General features: G+C 36.3%; 1 protein-coding gene across 6 annotated transcripts in view; it reads left to right on the plus strand.

The window, feature by feature from the left end:
- Positions 1 to 19,031, plus strand: part of foxn3 (forkhead box N3) — a 120,024-nt gene that overhangs the window by 67,377 nt on the left and 33,616 nt on the right. For all 6 annotated transcript variants that reach the window (XM_077239205.1, XM_077239207.1, XM_077239210.1 and 3 more), the window contains 2 exons: positions 2,188 to 2,324; positions 18,692 to 18,759. In XM_077239205.1, the coding sequence (XP_077095320.1) occupies positions 2,188 to 2,324; positions 18,692 to 18,759 (205 nt within the window). The remainder of the gene's footprint in view (positions 1 to 2,187; positions 2,325 to 18,691; positions 18,760 to 19,031) is intronic.

A 19,031-nucleotide genomic window follows, 5' to 3' on the forward strand; every position in this document is an offset into this window, starting at 1 on the left:
TATATATATATATATATATATATATATATATATAATGGCAATTTATACTATATATATATATATATATATATTTATATATATATTATTGTTGCTTGTGTATCTTCGGTTTTACTGGCCAAGCTTTTGAACATCGAGACATGAGTGTAAATGAATTGTGAGTCCAATAAACGTGCTGTTTATTTTGTTTGCTAAAACACTCCAAGGGTTTGAATTGTTTGACTTGTGCTGGTACAAATCTTTCCACTGAAGCCAAATACTGTGGGTAAAGAGCCGAGCACTCGCTTTGGGGTTTGCTGCAATCAATAGAGTGTGTTATCGTTTCTTAGCCCTTGTCGGGGGAATCTAGTATTCACGCTGAACAAAATCTCACAGCAGCTTTTTGTTAAAGATATATCGTCCCCTTCAAAAAACAAACAGCAGTCAGTGGGGACGCTTAATGTCAGTGCTTTTAGTTAACGCAAACAAACCTCCTGTAAAAGCAACGTCCAGTTTGTTTGTCACGCAAAATACGTGACACCACGTTCCGTCCAGGCCAGTGTGTGTGTGCGCGTATTATCCCAGGGCACACAGTATGACTCTCTGTCAGTTATCTGAAGGTCATTACTATTGATTCATTGAGAACACACAGTCTGTCTAACAAAACAGCACACGCTGCCCAACACTTTGAAGTGCCTGAGTGAACGGAAAAGTCTTTCACTTTACAAAAGCACTCTGATAGTCTACTACACTTTGTCTGTCGCCGTGGTTTGCTGATTGTGTAAATCTCTGACACTATAGGGATGACTTGAACTGAAAAATGGGGCTTAGTAACATGACACTGATTGTAGTCCGTACTAATGAGCTCAAGTAATTTCCCCCTGATATCACTTTCAAAGTGACATTTTGCTGTTTCCTCGTTTTCAGCAGGATCTGTCAGGAGAGCTACTTTATATACTGGGAGCGTTCGCTCACTGTGCTGCTTTTTAAAATGCTGAGTTTGTCTAAGTTGTCTGTAGCATCTGCACTAGCTGTAGTTTGCACTTTTTTATGCATTTTTCTGCCCATTTCACTAATGAACTGGAGAATGTGGAGGTCAAGGTAATGCAGGTGGTCAGGTTCTCATTTCTCCCCTTACTGTACTGGACCAAACAAACTCAGTCTTATCTTGCAGCCAGAGCAAACCATTAACCCAGAAATTCATTGAATAAACGTTTTTCTTTACCATGTAAGAGGTATTTGTATTCAAATGATTTGCAGCAACAAAATGATCGGAAGTTTGAACGCACTTTCATATTTCTCGAAACAGTTCCATTTGCATCTTGTTGACTTGCGTCACACAAATAACACTTGTACACTTGGAATTTGATTCCAATAAAACATATAATATTAATGTTTATTATTAATATTTTTGGTATTTAATATTAATGTAATGAATAAGAATTTTTCATTACATATGTATGTAATGTATTATAATATATATATATATATATATATATATATACATATATACACTATATATATATATATATATATATATATATATATATATATATATATACATATATATAATGTTTAATATATACAGTATGTTAATTAATATTTACTAAATATTATATATTAATACTATATTTTATGTCAGCATTTCAGTATTGACATTCCTGTCCATCATGTTGGATTAATTTTTTTTTTCAGTGAGCTCACTGCAATGCATTCTGGGATTCCATAATCCGCAAAGGATACATCATGTGTTGCTGCTTTAGAATTTGACCATAGCACACTTTTGATGCCTAAAATGCTGCTAGGATTTTGAAATCTTAAGACCCTTTTTCAAGAGAAAAAAAAAAATGCTAAATTTGTATGCTCAGCTATCCATCATTGAATATTCATGATTCCATTCTTTTCCTGATGATCTGATGTTTTAGATGTGAGATTAATTAACATAACAAAGGGATGTACAGGGAAGTAACTGATGTCCATATATACATTTCCTACATTGAAATCCACACACCAGAATAATTGATCTGAAAAAAAAGGTGAACGTAGAAGTACGCAAACAGTTTCTGCTACAAGACGGCGAGAGCTACAAATCTTTGACCGGTTCTGGCAGGTGCTCTGGTCTTTATTGTTGTCTTTTGACACGTTTAGCTGCTTTTTCTTTTTCTATCCTGACTAAATTCGTCTGTCTGTATTTCTCTTCCTCCTCCACAGAGCATCGGGAAGGGCTCCCTGTGGTGCATAGACCCAGAATACAGACAGAATCTCATCCAGGCGCTAAAGAAGACGCCGTATCATCCTTATTCCCAGGTGTTCACCACGCCTCCCACCTCTCCTCAGGCATATCAAAGGTAGGCAACCGGCCCACTAGACACATCGATCTTTAAACCTCACCAAATGTCTCTCTCCCTCTCTGTGTTGTGCACTTGTCCCTGTTGGTATTGGCGGTAGTTGTGAGCTGAGAGAAGCTGTCAGATCGAGACCCGGCGTTGGGTTCCGAACGACTCCCTCAACGCTCCATTTCATTTTGATCCAACGTACAGGTCGGTGTGCTTCCAGCAACTCGTCTGTGTAAGACAAAATAATTGCTTTACTGTAAAACTCGAACTGGCATATCATCCTTAACGAAGGATATGGAGCAAATGGTCACCCATTTGTTCCATATCCTTGTTAAGGTTGATAGCTCAAGCTCAGTGGCTAGAAAGGGAAAATGGAGACGGATGTTTTTAAAGAGATTGAATTAAACCAAACAGCTCTAGTAAGAGAGATGGCTGGGGGTGGGTTTCAGGTGTTGCTCAAGCATGGCGAGATGATTAAAGAATGAGGTGGAGAAGGGAGTCATGCTCAGATGTTTTTGGATGGGGTTTGTCACGAAGGCCTGCATTGCTCCGTTCAGCAGTGCACGCTGCAAGCACATTGCTGCCTCATCAAGGCAGAAATCTCACAGCTCGACAAACAAATGCTGAATAAGGTCATTTCTTTAAAAAAGGAGACTTTCCCCTCCAAAAAATGCATGTGTGCAGGAGGTGAAATTGCACTGTTTACCAAACTGCGCCACAGAACACTGAGTGAAAATCCTCACATACCTGATGAGAAGTTTTTTGAGAAGATTGATATTTCATCATTAAGTCATTTTATTCCAAGATTTCTGTTTATACCTTGGTTTTGAAAACCTCGGTAACACTTTATATTACGACCCGCAAACAACTGCGTAAGTACACCGAAATTACAGTGTACGTTTCTGTAATTATAGTGTACTTATGTGTAGGTATAAGGAAACAATATGTTAAGTTTTGGGTAATAAAGGGGTAACAAGCAGATATACAACCTGCAAAGAACTTTGTAAGTAAACCGAAATTACGGTGTACGTTTCTGTAATTATAATGTACCTCCGTGTAGGTATAAGGGAACAATATGTTAAGTTTTGGGTAATAAAGGGGTACAACCAGATATACAAGCAAATTATTTATAATGTAAATTATTTTAAAACTAACAGGTACCTATTCTGTTAATATATTCCAGGCAAAAATTGTACATCTGTTGTACAAATTTTATCACATTTCTGGCAAAATATATTCTTGTATAATGTAGTTACAGGTTAATTTTGACATCTGTGGGTTGTAAATTAAACATATATATATATATATATATACATATATAAAAAAATTCACATTGTATTGCAATGACACTTAAATGTCAGGGCAAATATACTGTGTAATTAAAAGGTTTTTTTTGTTTTGTTTTCTTAATAAGAGTACATTTCTCTGTAATTACTGTGCAAATAGTGTTGCTTCGTATTGTTACATAGTACGTAGTGTTTGTTACCCGTTTCAACTGTGTATTTACAGGGTAAGTGTAACTCCTGCGGGCTGTAAATTAAAGTGGCGCTTGTTTCCCCCTTGTTCTGTGTAGTTACAGGGTAAATACTTTGAAATTTTGTTTTGAATTTTTTTTTGTAAAATAAAAGTCAGAAATTGAATGGGATCCTTTATTGTATATTTACTGCACTTACCCTGTAACTACACAGAACAACGGGGTAACAAGCGCCACTTTAATTTACAGCCCGCAGGAGTTACACTGACCCTGTAAATACACAGTTGAAACGGGTAACAAACACTACTTACTATGTAACAATATGAAACAACACTATTTGCACAGTAATACAGAGAAAGGTACTCTACTAAAAAAAATAAAATAAAAAAATAAACGTTTTAATTACACAAGATATTGGCCCTGACATTTAAGTGTCATTGCAATACAATGTGATAAGTTAAGTACTAAGTCCTACACGGTACGTTCTAAACTAAAATCATAGCAGAAACTATTTTTTTTGGCTTAACGTTAAGTAGTTTAGTAAGACAAGCCAATAAAAATCAATTTTTATCATACTGTGCTTACATGCAGCCATATATATATCTATATCTATATATATATATATATATATATACGTTTAATTTACAACCCAGAGATGTCAAAATTACCCTCTAACTACATTGCACAAGAATATTTTGCCAGAAATGTGATAAAAACTTTTATATATAACAGACATACAATTTCTGCCTGGAATATATTAACAGAATAGGTACCTGTTAGTTTTAAAATAATTACATTATAAATAATTTGCTTGTATATCTGGTTGTACCCCTTTATTAGCCAAAACTTAACATATTGTTCCCTAATACCTACACGGAGGTACACTATAATTACAGAAACATACACCATAATTTCGGTTTACTTACGAAGTTCTTTGCAGGTTGTATATCTGCTTGTTACCCCTTTATTACCCACAACTTAACATATTGTTTCCTTATACCTACACATAAGTACACTATAATTACAGAAACGTAGGCTCCACCGTAGTTTCGGTGTACTTACGCAGTTGTTTGCGGGTCGTAATATAAAGTGTTACCAAAACCTCTTCTTGAATTACCACCCACAATCAAGTTTAACCAGGTACTATCTGCATTTGTGATTGGTTAAGTTGTCATTCCTTACAGCACACATGTGCTTCTTTTCTATGTTAATTTGAATTATTATAGATTGCACAATTCATAGAGGCCAGTGGTATTTTGTATCAAAATATATTTATATTGTCCAATATATATATATATATATAAAATATTTAGCATTTACTCAAAATATATTTTAAGATTGAAAACGTACTTTATTGCTCCTTTTAGTACACATTTAATCCCAATATCAGTTTTCTAATATATATGTGGGCGTTGGAAAGTTAAAACAATTTTTTTAAATTACATTTCCTCAAGCCAGACTGTTTTCTCACAGACAGTGAGTGAATATTTGAAATATATATTGGTCAGAAAAAAAATGTGTTTTGCCATATGGGTATATCAAGATTTTTTTTAGCATTTCAGCGCTCAGGACCAGCCTAAAAGAAAGGGAATTGTGCCGTGCAAATTGTGTTCCGCTATGATTTTATTGTCTGTGTTTGTGCCGTTACCTGATTTGCATAATTCCTTTAGTGAATCAGGTGCTAAAACAGCACAGACAGCATGTGCAAATAAATGACGCTATCAGTGGGCGCAGTTCATTCTCAGCGAATTCCCCTTCTGTATTGAGTGCTTGGCTGATAATGTTGTGTGGGTACAGCACAAGGCTGGTTATTAGCACCAGGTGTTCAAAGACTCCGAGGCCCTGTGGGAAGAGGAGATCACAGAGGACGATCCCTCTAGCCTACACCTCTTCAAAACAACAGCCTATAACAACCTCTAAATACTATTTTCGAAGATACACTCTAAAAAATAAACTTTTCAATTAGAGCCAAAAAGGATTTTAAATCTATAGATTTTGGTAAGTTCTGCTTTAAAGACCCCAGGAGAGTTTTACTATTTCTGTTTTAACAGATGATACTGATGCACGGATCTGAACTTTATATAACATTAGGAACTTTTTTTTATCTCCGAAGAGCCGTGTGGCCAATTTAAGAATCTGACGAATCTGATGTGATGTTTACTAGGAGTGTAAATTGGGCATGTAAAAACTAACGGAAGAGGCAAATGCATATTTAGCCAATCAGTGACTATTACTGACCGAACTTTACCTTATCTAATTAATATTCATACTGTGTTGCTGAGGTTTATAATATCTTCCACCCTCTCATTTCAGATTGTTCTGACGGCCCTGTTGTAAGGTGTGTGTGTGTGCGTGTGTGTGTGTGTGTGTAAGGAAGCAAAGATAGCAGTGTAGTGTTAGGCACACACAGGTTTGGCTTCCTCTCTCTCGCAGACCAGATGGTGAATCTGCAAGTAGCAGTGTGTAATAAAGTGTTTATTTGGCCACTGCGGCTCTCAGGAAGTCGAATGAAGCTTTTTATAGCATTCCTAAGGTTCACACGAATCAGCTGAGTCATAGACTGACACACTCCTCTTTTCTGCTCTTCTTTTTTACGCACCACTCTTTCATCTTTGCTGTTTTTGTAAGCACAGCAAGTGTAGATTATTAAATCCAGCGAGTTGTAAGCTGGGGGCTACGGCTCTTTTTCATCCGCATGTTGGTCAGGTAGACAGATGGGATGAAGGCATGGTCTGTTCTGGTGATGTCATCAATACCTGTAAATTGGTATGTGTGTGGTGGGACTGAGGCGGACAGTAAAAAAGCAATTTCAAGGGGGCCCACTGCAACAATGTGCCCCAGATACTTCAGCTACGGCCCAGGGTGGGAGGTGGAGATCATGGAAAACATGAATGATTGGACATCATTTTTTAAATAGAATAGTTTGATTTACTATGAATACATACAAGACCCAAAGCTTCTGTTCAGTTTTAATTTAATACAATTTTCCTCAAGCAGGAAACAGGATGCAGAATTGCAATTCGGATTCAAATGCCATTAATGAATTAAAATGAAATTAATTAGAAATATACATTATGTTTTTAAATATTTAAAATAATTAATTGTTTTATTCAGCAAGGATGCATTAAATTGAAAGTCACAGTAAAGACTTTTACACTGTAAATAAATGCTGTTCTTTTGAACTTTCTATTCATCAAGGCATCCTGAACACGGTTTCCACAATAATATTAAGCAGCACAACTTTTTTTTTCAAAATTGATAATAAGAAATGTTTCTTGAACACCAAATCAGCATATCAGAAAAAAAACATTTTAAAACATATTAAAATGGAAAAAAATTGCTTTTAAAAACGTAAAATTAATATTTAAATTGTAATATTATTTCACAAAATTTCATTTTATTAGTCACAATAGTACTGTATTTTTGAAATAAATAAATGCAACCCTTGTGAGCTTAAGAGACTTTCAAAAAAAATTTTTTTTTGAAAAAAAAAAAGTGCAAGAAATTTGTATTACCTGACATGTTGTTGTGTTGTGCATGATTAGGACATGGTGTAAAGGTCAGAGGGAGGATGGAAAATGGCTGTTTTTGGTGTAAGAAACCTTTATAGCTAGACTTAAGAGAAAAAATAAATGGATTGTCCCCTTTAAGAGGCTGTGTCAAGGAGCTCAGGTAGACGAACATTCCTTAACATGCTCAGAGAGTTTGAGAGACACAACGAGCGCGAGAGCGCAGGAGGAACAGCTGGGCCTCGGAGTTCACCAATGCATGTTTGCCCTTGCGAGGTTATTAGCGTGATGGTCGCCATAGCAACAGGAACGCCTCCATGGTAACACAGAGCTGAGACAGGTGCAGTTGCATCACAGGGCTATTTGTTGCCTGGCAAAAGGACAGGCCATTAGCGCTCGAGAAATACACTATCGCCCTGGAAACACGCAACTCTCCATGGCAACCGCGGATGGCTTGGAGCCTATTTTAGGGTTTTCTATACCTGCATTTGTCTATCTTTATAAAAATTCGGGGATGCGTGAATTATTGGAGATGACAACTGGAGGTCCAGTTGCTTTAGGAGATTAATTTTAAATGAGACTGTGAATCTGAAGAAGCCCTGAAAGAAAGCAAGGGAGAGAAAATAAAAATGCTGAATGCACCGAGACTGACATAGTTCTCATTTTTAATAGTTGTCATTTCAGCCCGTGGGTAAAAATGCATTACTAAGAGAACAAATTCAATGTACTCATGAAAAGCCCCAGTCCAGTATTGTCTTGTTTAGCTTCTATCTCTCCAGGACCTCCAGGCTTGTTTGCGTGCCTCTCCCCCCACCCTTCCTGCCTTCAAGTCTTCTCAGTAACACTAAATGACAAGATCGCAGACTTTTCCACGCTTACTCTAATGGCTGGTGCCGTGTAAATGATGGGGCTTCCATATCTGGCAGAAACTCTCAGTGTGCCCTCAGATCTCTTCCACCTATAAAGTTCAGAGATATATTAGCTCTTCGGCAGCCCAGACTGATGAACCTTCCAATGTAACTTGTCACATGTCTCTTTGATTAACGTAGGCCTGAGAAGAATATGCTTTGTGGAGAGAAGGTTTGGGGGCGGTTGAGGCATTTTGAGGGTTTAGTGCCCATGGCAAGAATGAGGATTTCTTTCATCCATTTAGCATGCACAAACATCTTGTTTAGCTCCTTGTATAACTTTTTAGGTGATTTAGAGAAACATAAAGAAGGTTGTGGAAGATTGTGGCTTTTTTGGGTGATGGTAAGCAGTCACTGGAAGCGTGTCTGTGGAGATTTATTGTCTTTGAGGTATTTTTGTTCTTTTGGAGGTTTGTCAACAGCCTGCCTTTTTCCTGTTAAAAGTCTGTGGAAAAAAATCCGTCTGGTTAGGCGTATTTTTCTGAGCTCTTAAACCACTTCCCTTCAGCTCTGTTTTAGTAGTTTGTACAGATGAATCTCTTATTGTAAATACACTTTCTTTGAGTTTCACTATCTACACTCTTAAAAATAAAGGCTCTAAAAGGGGGTTTTCATGGCAAAGCAATAGAAGAACGATTTTGGGTTCCCCAAAGATCATTTGTTAACCTTTTTTACCATTTGAAAAGAAGCCTTTGTGCAATGGCAAATCCATGGTTTTTAAAGGTTCTTCATGGAACCATTAATGACCTTTATTTCAGTGGTGTAGTCAAAATAAGGCATAATTATCCTCATATTATGTAATGTGTTCTACACTGATTTTGCTCTATCAAACATATTTTCAGGTTAAGGAATTCTACCAGCTTTCACGGTAAAAAAGTGATCAGTTGGCTTAACTTAAAAAAAGTGAGGAAACCCTTTGGCTTAAAATGATTAAGTAATAAACTTCATGCGTAATTGAAAAAATTAAGTTATGTGGAGTTGTCAAGCATTTTTTCAATTACCATTGAAGTTTATTACTTATTAATTTTAAGGCAACAGGTTTCCTCACTTTTTTTAAAAGTTAAGTTAACTGATCAATTTTCTGCTCTGAAATTCCTTCCAGTAATTGTGTGTGGTATTCACAACACCTCTGGCCCTGAAAAAGCCTCCATTGTGAGCCGTGATCCCGGGCGAGAGCGGCTTCAGATTTCACAGGAACAAAAGTTAAAAACCTCAAGGCGAGAAGTAACCTACAGGGGAGAACCGGTGCTGGCACCAATTAGACTTTAGATTAATTAAAGAGGATTGTGATAGTAGGGGTAAAAGGAAAGTGTAGTGGGCGATAGGATTTGAAACAAGATTATAGAATCAAGCGAAAGGAGGTAAGCTTTGTTTAAAAATGAATAACCTAGGCCTGCTCTTGATGGAGATGGAGAAAGCGCTGTTTCTTGAAAGGTGCAAGTGTTTGCATTAACAGAGCAAACAGACAGAGCGCACCAGATTAAAAATAGATGGGGTGTATACTCAGCAAGACTCCAGCCGGTGCCACATGTGTTTTATATTCAAACATCCAGCAAGGGCAAAAGCGTGCCGTGCCCTTATTGATGTTAACATTTTTGAAAATGCTCCGATGGTCGTAGCCGCCCCGCCAGAGCCCTGAAGAAACAGGTTTTTGGCTCTCATATCTGCCGTTAACATTTCAATAAAAGGCATTTCAGATGAAGGAGTGAGCCACGTTCCCACAGAGCAGGTTCAAAGAGGTTCCGCGGGAGCCGGTTGGGGTCGTTTCCGCTTAGATTCCCGGGATATGCATATGCAGGCTGAGGTACCGGCTCTACACTGTTCCAGGTCCTGTACCCTGATTTAACCCCATCCCCCTCCACCCCTCAAGTGCAGTTATACAACAGCTTTTAAATAGATTTTTTACATGTTCTGAAGAAAATGAGTGGTACTTGCCCATGCAAAACTAGTTGGACACGGCTCAACAATAAGGTTGGCCCTGCAGTGTAAGAGAGTTTCAGACCAGGTGATGGAAATGTCACTTGCCCTATTTGGTCATTTTGTAAATTTTACATTTTTTAAATGTAAATATCTTTGCATTCTTATTATTATTATTATTACTATTATTATTATTATTATTATTTGTATTTTATTTATATTTTTAATTGCAAATAATTTGTATTTATTATATTATTTATTTTTAAATAAATGTATTTATCATTTTGAAATAGATTACATAAATCAAAATGAATAAAATAATGTAAATGTAATTTGTAAATGTATTGTGCATTTTATTTAAAGGGGTGGTAAAACACATTTTTTCAAAAGCCTGTTTGTGTTTGTGGGGTGCACATGCGTTCATGCTTCGTTTTTAAAAAATTGCATTATTTGTCATATATTTTACCTTTATTCTACACTGCTCTGCCCCTCCTTGTAAAAACGGTCTGATGGTTTCCGGGTTCTATGAAGCCAGTCCCTCAAAAATACGCAATACTGGCCCATTGACCCCTTGGTTAGTTGGTTAATGTTGTGATTCGCTAACCGCCTTAGTGCACGTTTTTCGGAAACGTCACGCCCCTTACCTTTACTGGTACTTTGGTGTATTATAAACAATGGCGTCAATAAAACCAATTGGACCCAGAGAATGTTAGTGAAGATGATTGAGCAGAACCTGTTCAAGAATGGCTGTTAAGCGATGTTTCAGAAAGGTTTTTTTGTTGTTGTTGTCTCATTACTTTTTAGATACACTGTTATTTAATTGTACTAATTATTATAGTATTACAAAAAATAACCTTCATAAACAAGAATTTCAAATAATCGTTCTAACAAATTATACTACAGTCCTCAAAGGGATTTTTGGAGTAAAGACTGTGGATCTATAGTGATCGTTACTGACTGTATGGCACCGTTACTTATATGAAATATAATATATCCAAATATCTGTCGACAAAACTATTAACCCAAAACGAACACTAAACATTGCCTTTACTACAGTAGCCAAATCAAACACAGAACCATGTTTAGCATGCCTGTAGATAAACAATACATAAAAGCTCTATGCAAAGAATAATTTACACTAATTCCAAGTTCGCTGTTGAAATTTAAAAAAAAGTTTGTAACGTTAGGTGTTTGTCGGATAACATTAAGTATGAATGAGCATTTAACAAACTGGTTTGCAGAGCCAAACAGCGTTGTCATTTGTTTACTTCCTTGTACTACAACGTACAATTAACAATACGAACTATTACAGGAAAACACAATGACGAAAAATAAATCATACTTACAGGTTGTGGCCCGTAAACAAAAGCTTCTGTTTTTAAGTTGGAAGGGCTCCATCTTTCAGGACAAGCCGTTGTGCGAATCTTGCATTGAGCTCGCAAAGATTGTGAAAGCTTTTCTCCGTAAATCTGCAGCACAGAGAGCGAGATTTGGGTAATAATTATGAGGGACCGAGTTAAAATAAATTTTAACCATTGATCCCTAACTGTACCTGCAATCCGGATGAAAATAACAGCGTTTCTACGGCACTGCGACGACAACACTCCAGCCTACTAACCACAACAACTCTTCTCCAATGCAATATAAAATGGCCTCGCCTCCCTTATTGAGTATTCTCGGAGGAGGGGTTTATTGGGGTTAGTGATGTCAGCAACTCCGGAGGAATGTCGTGTAGTCCCTACCGGCCGTTTGCTGTAGTCCTTAGAAATTGATTTCTTTAAAAGCAAATATCTCCCTTTGCTTTGAACTTTGAGCGTTGTAACTTTGCAGATGTTGTTTATACTCAAACAGCAACATTACACACTACCTAAAGTTAGAAAAGTGAAATCATGTTTTACCACCCCTTTAAAATGATTATATTTTATATATTCTGAATCTTTTACAAAATACATTTATAATTAAATGAATTCAAATTCATACAAAAAATTACATGTATTCTTTTTTTGCGTTGGAGCCAGTGAAAATGTGGGTGGAAATCTAAACTGCTGGTATGACCGGGCAAGCAGAAATAATGCTTAGAGTTGAAACCATGGTGTTGTTAGGTGTTTTGTGTGGTTTCTTACTGTCCCAAAAAAAAAGTAGCTACAACCCTTATTAGTCCTTTAATGTACTTCTATCAGAATGTAATCTACCAGAATGCTTAGAAAAATAGTAGCAGACCTCTTCTCAGCAAGGTGTATGATTTGAGGAACCATTCATGTCCGTAGCACAGACGTTCTGCGTCTAAGTTGAAAACTTAGTGTTAATGATTTGAACAAACACCTATATGAGTAACAGTAATGGTTCCTTTACTCAAGAACAAGAGGCTTGAAATTCAAGGCTATATTAGGGCTCATGGGCTCAAATTCCATCACCAGCAGTTTGATTGTTCACTCCTTTGAATGTGCTAAATTTTACTGGCGAAACCATGGGCCAAATAATTGCAGCTGGAGATCTCATTTCTTTTTATTATGTTCAGAGAGTGGAGGGCACATAATAACATATAAATAACGTAATATCGTAAAAGCTTTCCCGCTTTTATTTTTTTTGGTTCTTACAGCTGATTAAAAAAGGACCTGGGTCGTCTATCATGAGGCATGCTGTGTCCATGGCAACACATACCGTAGCTGTAACCCGATACAAAGCGTATGTGCATTAGAAGTACAAACACTGGTCTTGACTGCTAAAGGGATGGAAGGAGAAACCAAAAGAGGGACACATGGCATGGTGAACCCAGCCCTGCAGGGATCTGGCCCTTTCCTCAGCCTGTGTCAGCAGCCATGGTGCATGAATACCTTCAAGTTGTGCTATGCCTATAACTGTTTAAATCCACAAAAGAGTTGGGTCTCATTTATCTGAAGCCTAGTATGCTATGTTTTGTCTATGTTCGGTACTGTACTTAGGTACTTTACACTTTGTTTTCGTCTTATAAGCATATTGTCACAATGCTGTTTTGTAGGACACTAACGAACACGATGATGAAGGCAAAGGTAATCTTTAAATACACATAAAAATTAGCTATAAACACACCTGAACTAAATGACAACTAACTCAACAAAACTGAAAACAAAGTCCTAACTCAGTGACTCTGTGACACATATAAGCATAAATATATGCGGTAGTTACATGTAGCGAGACATTTGACTGTCGGCATAAATAAAATAAAATAAAATTAGTTACACCAAAATTATACCATTATTCAATACAGTTTGGGTGCTATTGCAAGACATAATTATTCATCTTCTTTTTATTTATTTATTTATTTTATTTTTAATAGATATTTTTAATATTATTTATATGTAAAATATCTTCTTTTAATATATATATTTTTGAAACACAAAATCCTTTCAAAGAAAGAATGCTTTAGAAAGATGAAAAGAAAAAGACTAAATAAAATAGAACAACAAAATAATACTGACAATAGTGAAATATGAATATTTATTTTTATATAAAATATTTATTAATCAATACATTGAGTATCATAGGTATATTAAATATAATAAATATTGAAATATTACTATTTAAAATATACTATAATTAATTGTATGATTATTTATAATTATGTTTAATTTTACATATTAATAAATCCTGCCCTTTCGACTCAGTTTTCAACTCAAGTGTTCAACTCAAATATTTTAATCAATTAAAATATTAAAATTAAATTCACAATGGTCTTTTTTTAATGATTATAAGTTTATGTGGTGTGAATATTTTTTATACTGTTCGGATACTAGTCTCATTTATTGGAATGTTTCTTCCCTTTATGTTTATTAAGAGATGGTGCTCTTCTGTTTTTTTTATTTTTAAATTTTATTTAGGGGATAAATGGATCAGAACTGGTGCATCCTTACATTAGTAATGACTGCATGCTGTACTCAGGTGTAAGGTTAGTGAAAAAAATCTCAAAGTTGAAAGTTAGAGATGTTTCAGTTGCTAGGCGACTAGTATGCTAATGAAGATGTTCATCTCAAGCTGTGTCTGAGCTGTGCTGAGATATGTTTTAATCACTCTCAACAGGGAAAAAAGAAGGAAAAAAATCAAACACATTCTGACGGAACACTGTAATTAATGTATCCGTAAAGAAATAGAGAGGTTCCATTACTTCTCGCACTAAATTATCCTCAATTGTCAGGGCAGATACCTGAAGTCTGACAGCCCTGCGGAGATTAGCAAATGTGAAGTGGCAGTGCAGTGTTTATTCGCTTTGGCACACGGCCTCACGGTGCTCAGAGATGCCACGCACCATAGAGCGCTCCTTCATCGGAAGAGGTCCAGAGCCAAAACAGCCCCGTCAACCCACAAGCCCGGGCTTTTAAATTCATCATGTAGACAAATGTGCTCAAAGCCCTGTGCCACCTCTGTTTGTTCTAATTCTCAATTAGTTAATATACTCTAAGAAGATTAAGAAGGGGAAGATGACAGAGCCAATGTCTACACATACTGAATCTACAGGGAGGCAGAAAGTGGATCGAGGGCTAAATTGAAGATTAGACTGCTCCTGATTAGATTTGTGAAGCTCACAGTGAACATTGAGACGGAGGAGGAATCGTACACAAGCGGATAATTGATAGTAACTGAGCAGCTAATCCACGGGGTAAAAAAATATTTTGTAACCTTTGAAGCGAAAAATATTTAGATCACAAGGAACTGTCAGAAAACAGAGACATGGTTAAACCGTTTCTAAACTCTGTGGGACCTGCTAAATGTGAAAGCATGCTCAAATACTTCACATATCTCAAACAAAAAGGTTGGGAAATTCAAATTTGCTGTCACAAATGATCAATGTTTGGGATGCGAACAGTATGGAGCGTGAAAAATCATGGCTCAGGGAAAAAATATTGCATTAGAGAAGATGAAAAAGATAAAGAGAAATTTCATGACAGAATTTGAGAACTTTGATCATATTTTGTCTTATATCTTTCACAAATGTCTTCAAGTAGCACATTTGATCGCCATCTGTTGCTTGTTACAGTTTTTATACTGTTGCATCACTTGTAATTTATCTTTTATTTATTTAGATTATTTGTTTTTAATTATTTTTACATTTGTTATATTATGTAAATATTACATTATATGGATTTTTTTATGTAATAATTTTTTTTTCCATTTTAATAAAATATTTAGCAATAATCAACAAATTAATAAATGTAGTAATAAAATACTTGGTAATAAAATTAATTTATTGCTAAATTATATTATACTATAATATATTGATTATATATTATTATACTAATATATCAAGTAATGTAATATTTATGCTTAACATTTTATATTAATATAATAATTATTAAATTTCATTCAAATTAAGTACATTTATTATATATGGTTCATTTTATTATACTAATATATATATATATATATATATATATATATATATATATATATATATAAAATATATATTTAAACGTATTGAGGTTCATCTTTTTTTCATGAGATACAGGAATCTGAGTATGATGTTGTTTTGTTATATTAACCCTGACATAAGTGTTGTTCCTAACATTCTTCTCAGATACTGCCTCACACATCCTGCCTCAAACATTCACTTACTTTCGAAAAGGACTCGTTGACCTTCCTCTCCAATGTCCATGATTTCCAAGAAAAATCAATAGCTTTCAAATGTGAGAAATCCTGAAGTCTGATTGTATTTCTGACCTCCAGCACAGCACCAGTTTATTTCCTGTTCATCACAGGCATATTCCAATGTCTATTTTCAGGCGTTTTACAAAACCAGTAATATAAATAAATAAGAAATAAACATCTAATTTTCTTGTCTGAGTGACATCACAGAGCGTTGACACAGTTATTCTGTTCATTCAGTTCATTTGTGCAAAAAAAAGAAAAGAAAAAGAAAAAGTCGCACCTCCAATCGGGAGTGTGTAATTCAGCTGAAGGGTTTCCTGCTGTGCGACTGTGTACTGAAGTCTGCTGCACGATCACCTGAGCCGCCCGTCATCTCTCCAGGAGAAAGTAACGATTAAAGCTACGAGGGCTCAATTTGAAAAACGATATAATGACTATGTTGCTGCATAGTCACGTCTCAACATTGATGCAGGCCTCCGTGTTTTGTTTACTTGGTCAGCAGCTGTTTGCTGAAAATTTCTCATTGTCCGTTTAGGGGGGCATATGAAGTGCCCTTAAAAAACGGCCATTGCACCAAAAGTGATGATTCAATTAGCTTTAGCTGTTAGTATAGATGCTCTAGCTAAAAAACAAACAAACAAACAAACAAACAAACAAACAAACAAACAAAAAACAGTAATACCCTCTTGGCAAAGTTGTGTTTTGAAGTATTTTGTGCCAGGTGCATTTTGAAAACATGCGTTTTGCACCTCTCTAGTTGTATCAGTTAATTTTATTAACGTAAAGCTGTGATAACATGATCTCATAACTCTAAAAATTTCCGGACGCTACGTTCACCATGGTGAATATTTGTGGATATGTTTACTGTACATGTGCTCTGTCCGTCTAGTTCTTTTCTGTCCGGCTAGTTCACACAGAACACTAAAGCCCCCTTTCCACTGCACACAACATTCGGACACGACTGTCGGAATTCACCCCCTAGTGGCAGTCGCACGGTACTTTCATTACGATCGTACACGACAACATGGCAGAGAAGTTGATTCTCGCAGTCTCCGAATATCCCATTCTGTATGATATAACTCTTGTATCATACAAAGATGTCAGCAGGAAAAATGAAGCTTGGTAGCGAGATTGTCGGTCTGCCAGGTGTATTTTGATATACATATAATTTTTATATATATATAATTAATCATTGTATTTTTTAAAAGTATTAAGTGTTTTGGATCAAGTAAAAAAAAGTATTAATAATTTAATACTTAACTTGCGCACACTGATTTGATTGGACTAGGCCTACATTGGAATACATCACAGCCGGTCGGCCAGTCGCATATGGTCTATTCGCAGAAGTTCAGATATTTCAACGGATCCAAAGCTCAAATCGGATCCGAATTTTACGCATATGATCGGAACTCCCTGCTGCTCCCGCAAGACTCTCCATTGGAAATGAATGACTTCCGGTCCGACGGCTGTTGTTTGTCATGTGCAGTGGAACGGCGGGTAGACGCGGGCTGTGGAATATGGACAAAAACGCAAGGTCTCGAGATACACTTTTTAAAAAGTTAAACTGATTTTAACTTAAACGCCGCATTTTTAGAACGCATTGTCATGCGCGAGACGCTGCAAACGTCTAATATGCGTATTAAAATTCGGATCCGATTTGAGCTTTGGATCCGTTGAAATATCTGAACTTCGGCTAGACCAGAGAATGTCTTATAGAAGAGAATTGGCACTGTCTGGTTACTTCCGGTTTCTGGACTGGCTGCAGTAGCACGCGTCTGTCCATGCGGGGTGCTCGCAGGCAAGTGCAGAATGAATGAATGAGTAGTCTATGGGGTTTCACCCCCAGAAATTCACTTTTCTCAGGATGTCATTTTTTGTCAAGTAATTTGAAAGTTGCATAAGATAATACAGGCAAGATAATACACTCAGCAGAAAATTGCATTTTTAAGTTCACTTATCTGTTCTAAAAATCCGTTCAAAAATGTGATGACGTCACATAATAGCAGAATGCTAGCATGTTCCGGCCAACAACGACCTAACCTGTTAGAAATCGAAAGGACATAAGTACTCGTTCATTCGACTTTTGGCAAATAATCTATATTGAACTTGAATAATCAACAATAAAATCTACGTTGATTCACCGACAAGCAGCAGAAAGGGATACATTTAGCTCCATAGACTCCCATTCATTCTGCACTTGCCCGCGATCACCTTCAGTGGAATTCTAATGGAAGTGCAACCAGGATTATATACAATGGGGCGGATAGGAAGTGCCAAGGCTCTCCTTTAGACGGGCTCTGGCTTGACCGAATGCGACTGGTCGACCGGATGTGATGCATTCTAATCAAAACTATGAGCACGAGGCTAGAAGAATTACCAATATTTTAACTCTTTAATGTTATCTATAAACGCTATTTCTATAAAATGTCGGTTATTAATAATTATGGCAGAACATTTTTTTTTTATAATTATTATATCAATATTGATATAGATTAGCTCTATAAAATCTACTAATACTATGTTTTTATTTTAGAAATTATTGAGGGTCATTTGTTTTGTGTGGATATATTCATTCATGCATTACATTCATTAAAATCATTAATTTTACCATTGTGGATAGCCGAGGGTAACGGTTGCTTCACAACCAATTTCAAAGTTCCGTGGGACTGACACAAGGGGCCAAAATGCGACGATCGCATGCGAAAGAAAAAATGTCGTGTGCAGTGGAAAGGCGGCTTACACGTCAGTTTAGCATGTGTTTACGTAGACAAACAATGGAAAAGTACAGCATTGGAAAATAAAAACGTGTTCTGAACAGCCCCTTACTCACTATCTCTTTTGGCACTGTTCATCTCCTAAAATGTCTTTTCAGGATTGCAGTCCATCTGTCAGTGGTACGTCATCTGTTCGTGTCACTTTCTCATCATTCTCTCCGCTGTGTTTTCTTTACAGTATGTCCAGTCCTCCAATATGGCCAGGAAGTCCCTTTTACAGAAAAAACAAGGGAGTCCTGCTACAAGGTAGAGTGGCGTGTCTTACCGTATTTACATGCTGTGAACCATCTCTCTTGTCCCTTATGTGTTTTTGGTTCTACTGACAAGTGCTCTTTTACCCGCATCAGTTCTAGGCTACTACAAGAAGGGATCTTGATTTATTTGCATGCTATTTAGATGAGCCTTTCCTTCAACAAAAGGCACACTTTCATGAACCTGGCTAGCTCCTACAGGAATTAGCTGAGTGGGTGTTTATTTGGTTTGTTTGCCCTGGTTTAAAAAGAACCGCTTCAAATCTG

Source organism: Siphateles boraxobius, unplaced genomic scaffold (genome assembly GCF_051911475.1).
Source record: "Siphateles boraxobius isolate OS27281-9 unplaced genomic scaffold, OSU_SipBor_1 22, whole genome shotgun sequence".
NCBI lineage: Eukaryota > Metazoa > Chordata > Actinopteri > Cypriniformes > Leuciscidae > Siphateles > Siphateles boraxobius.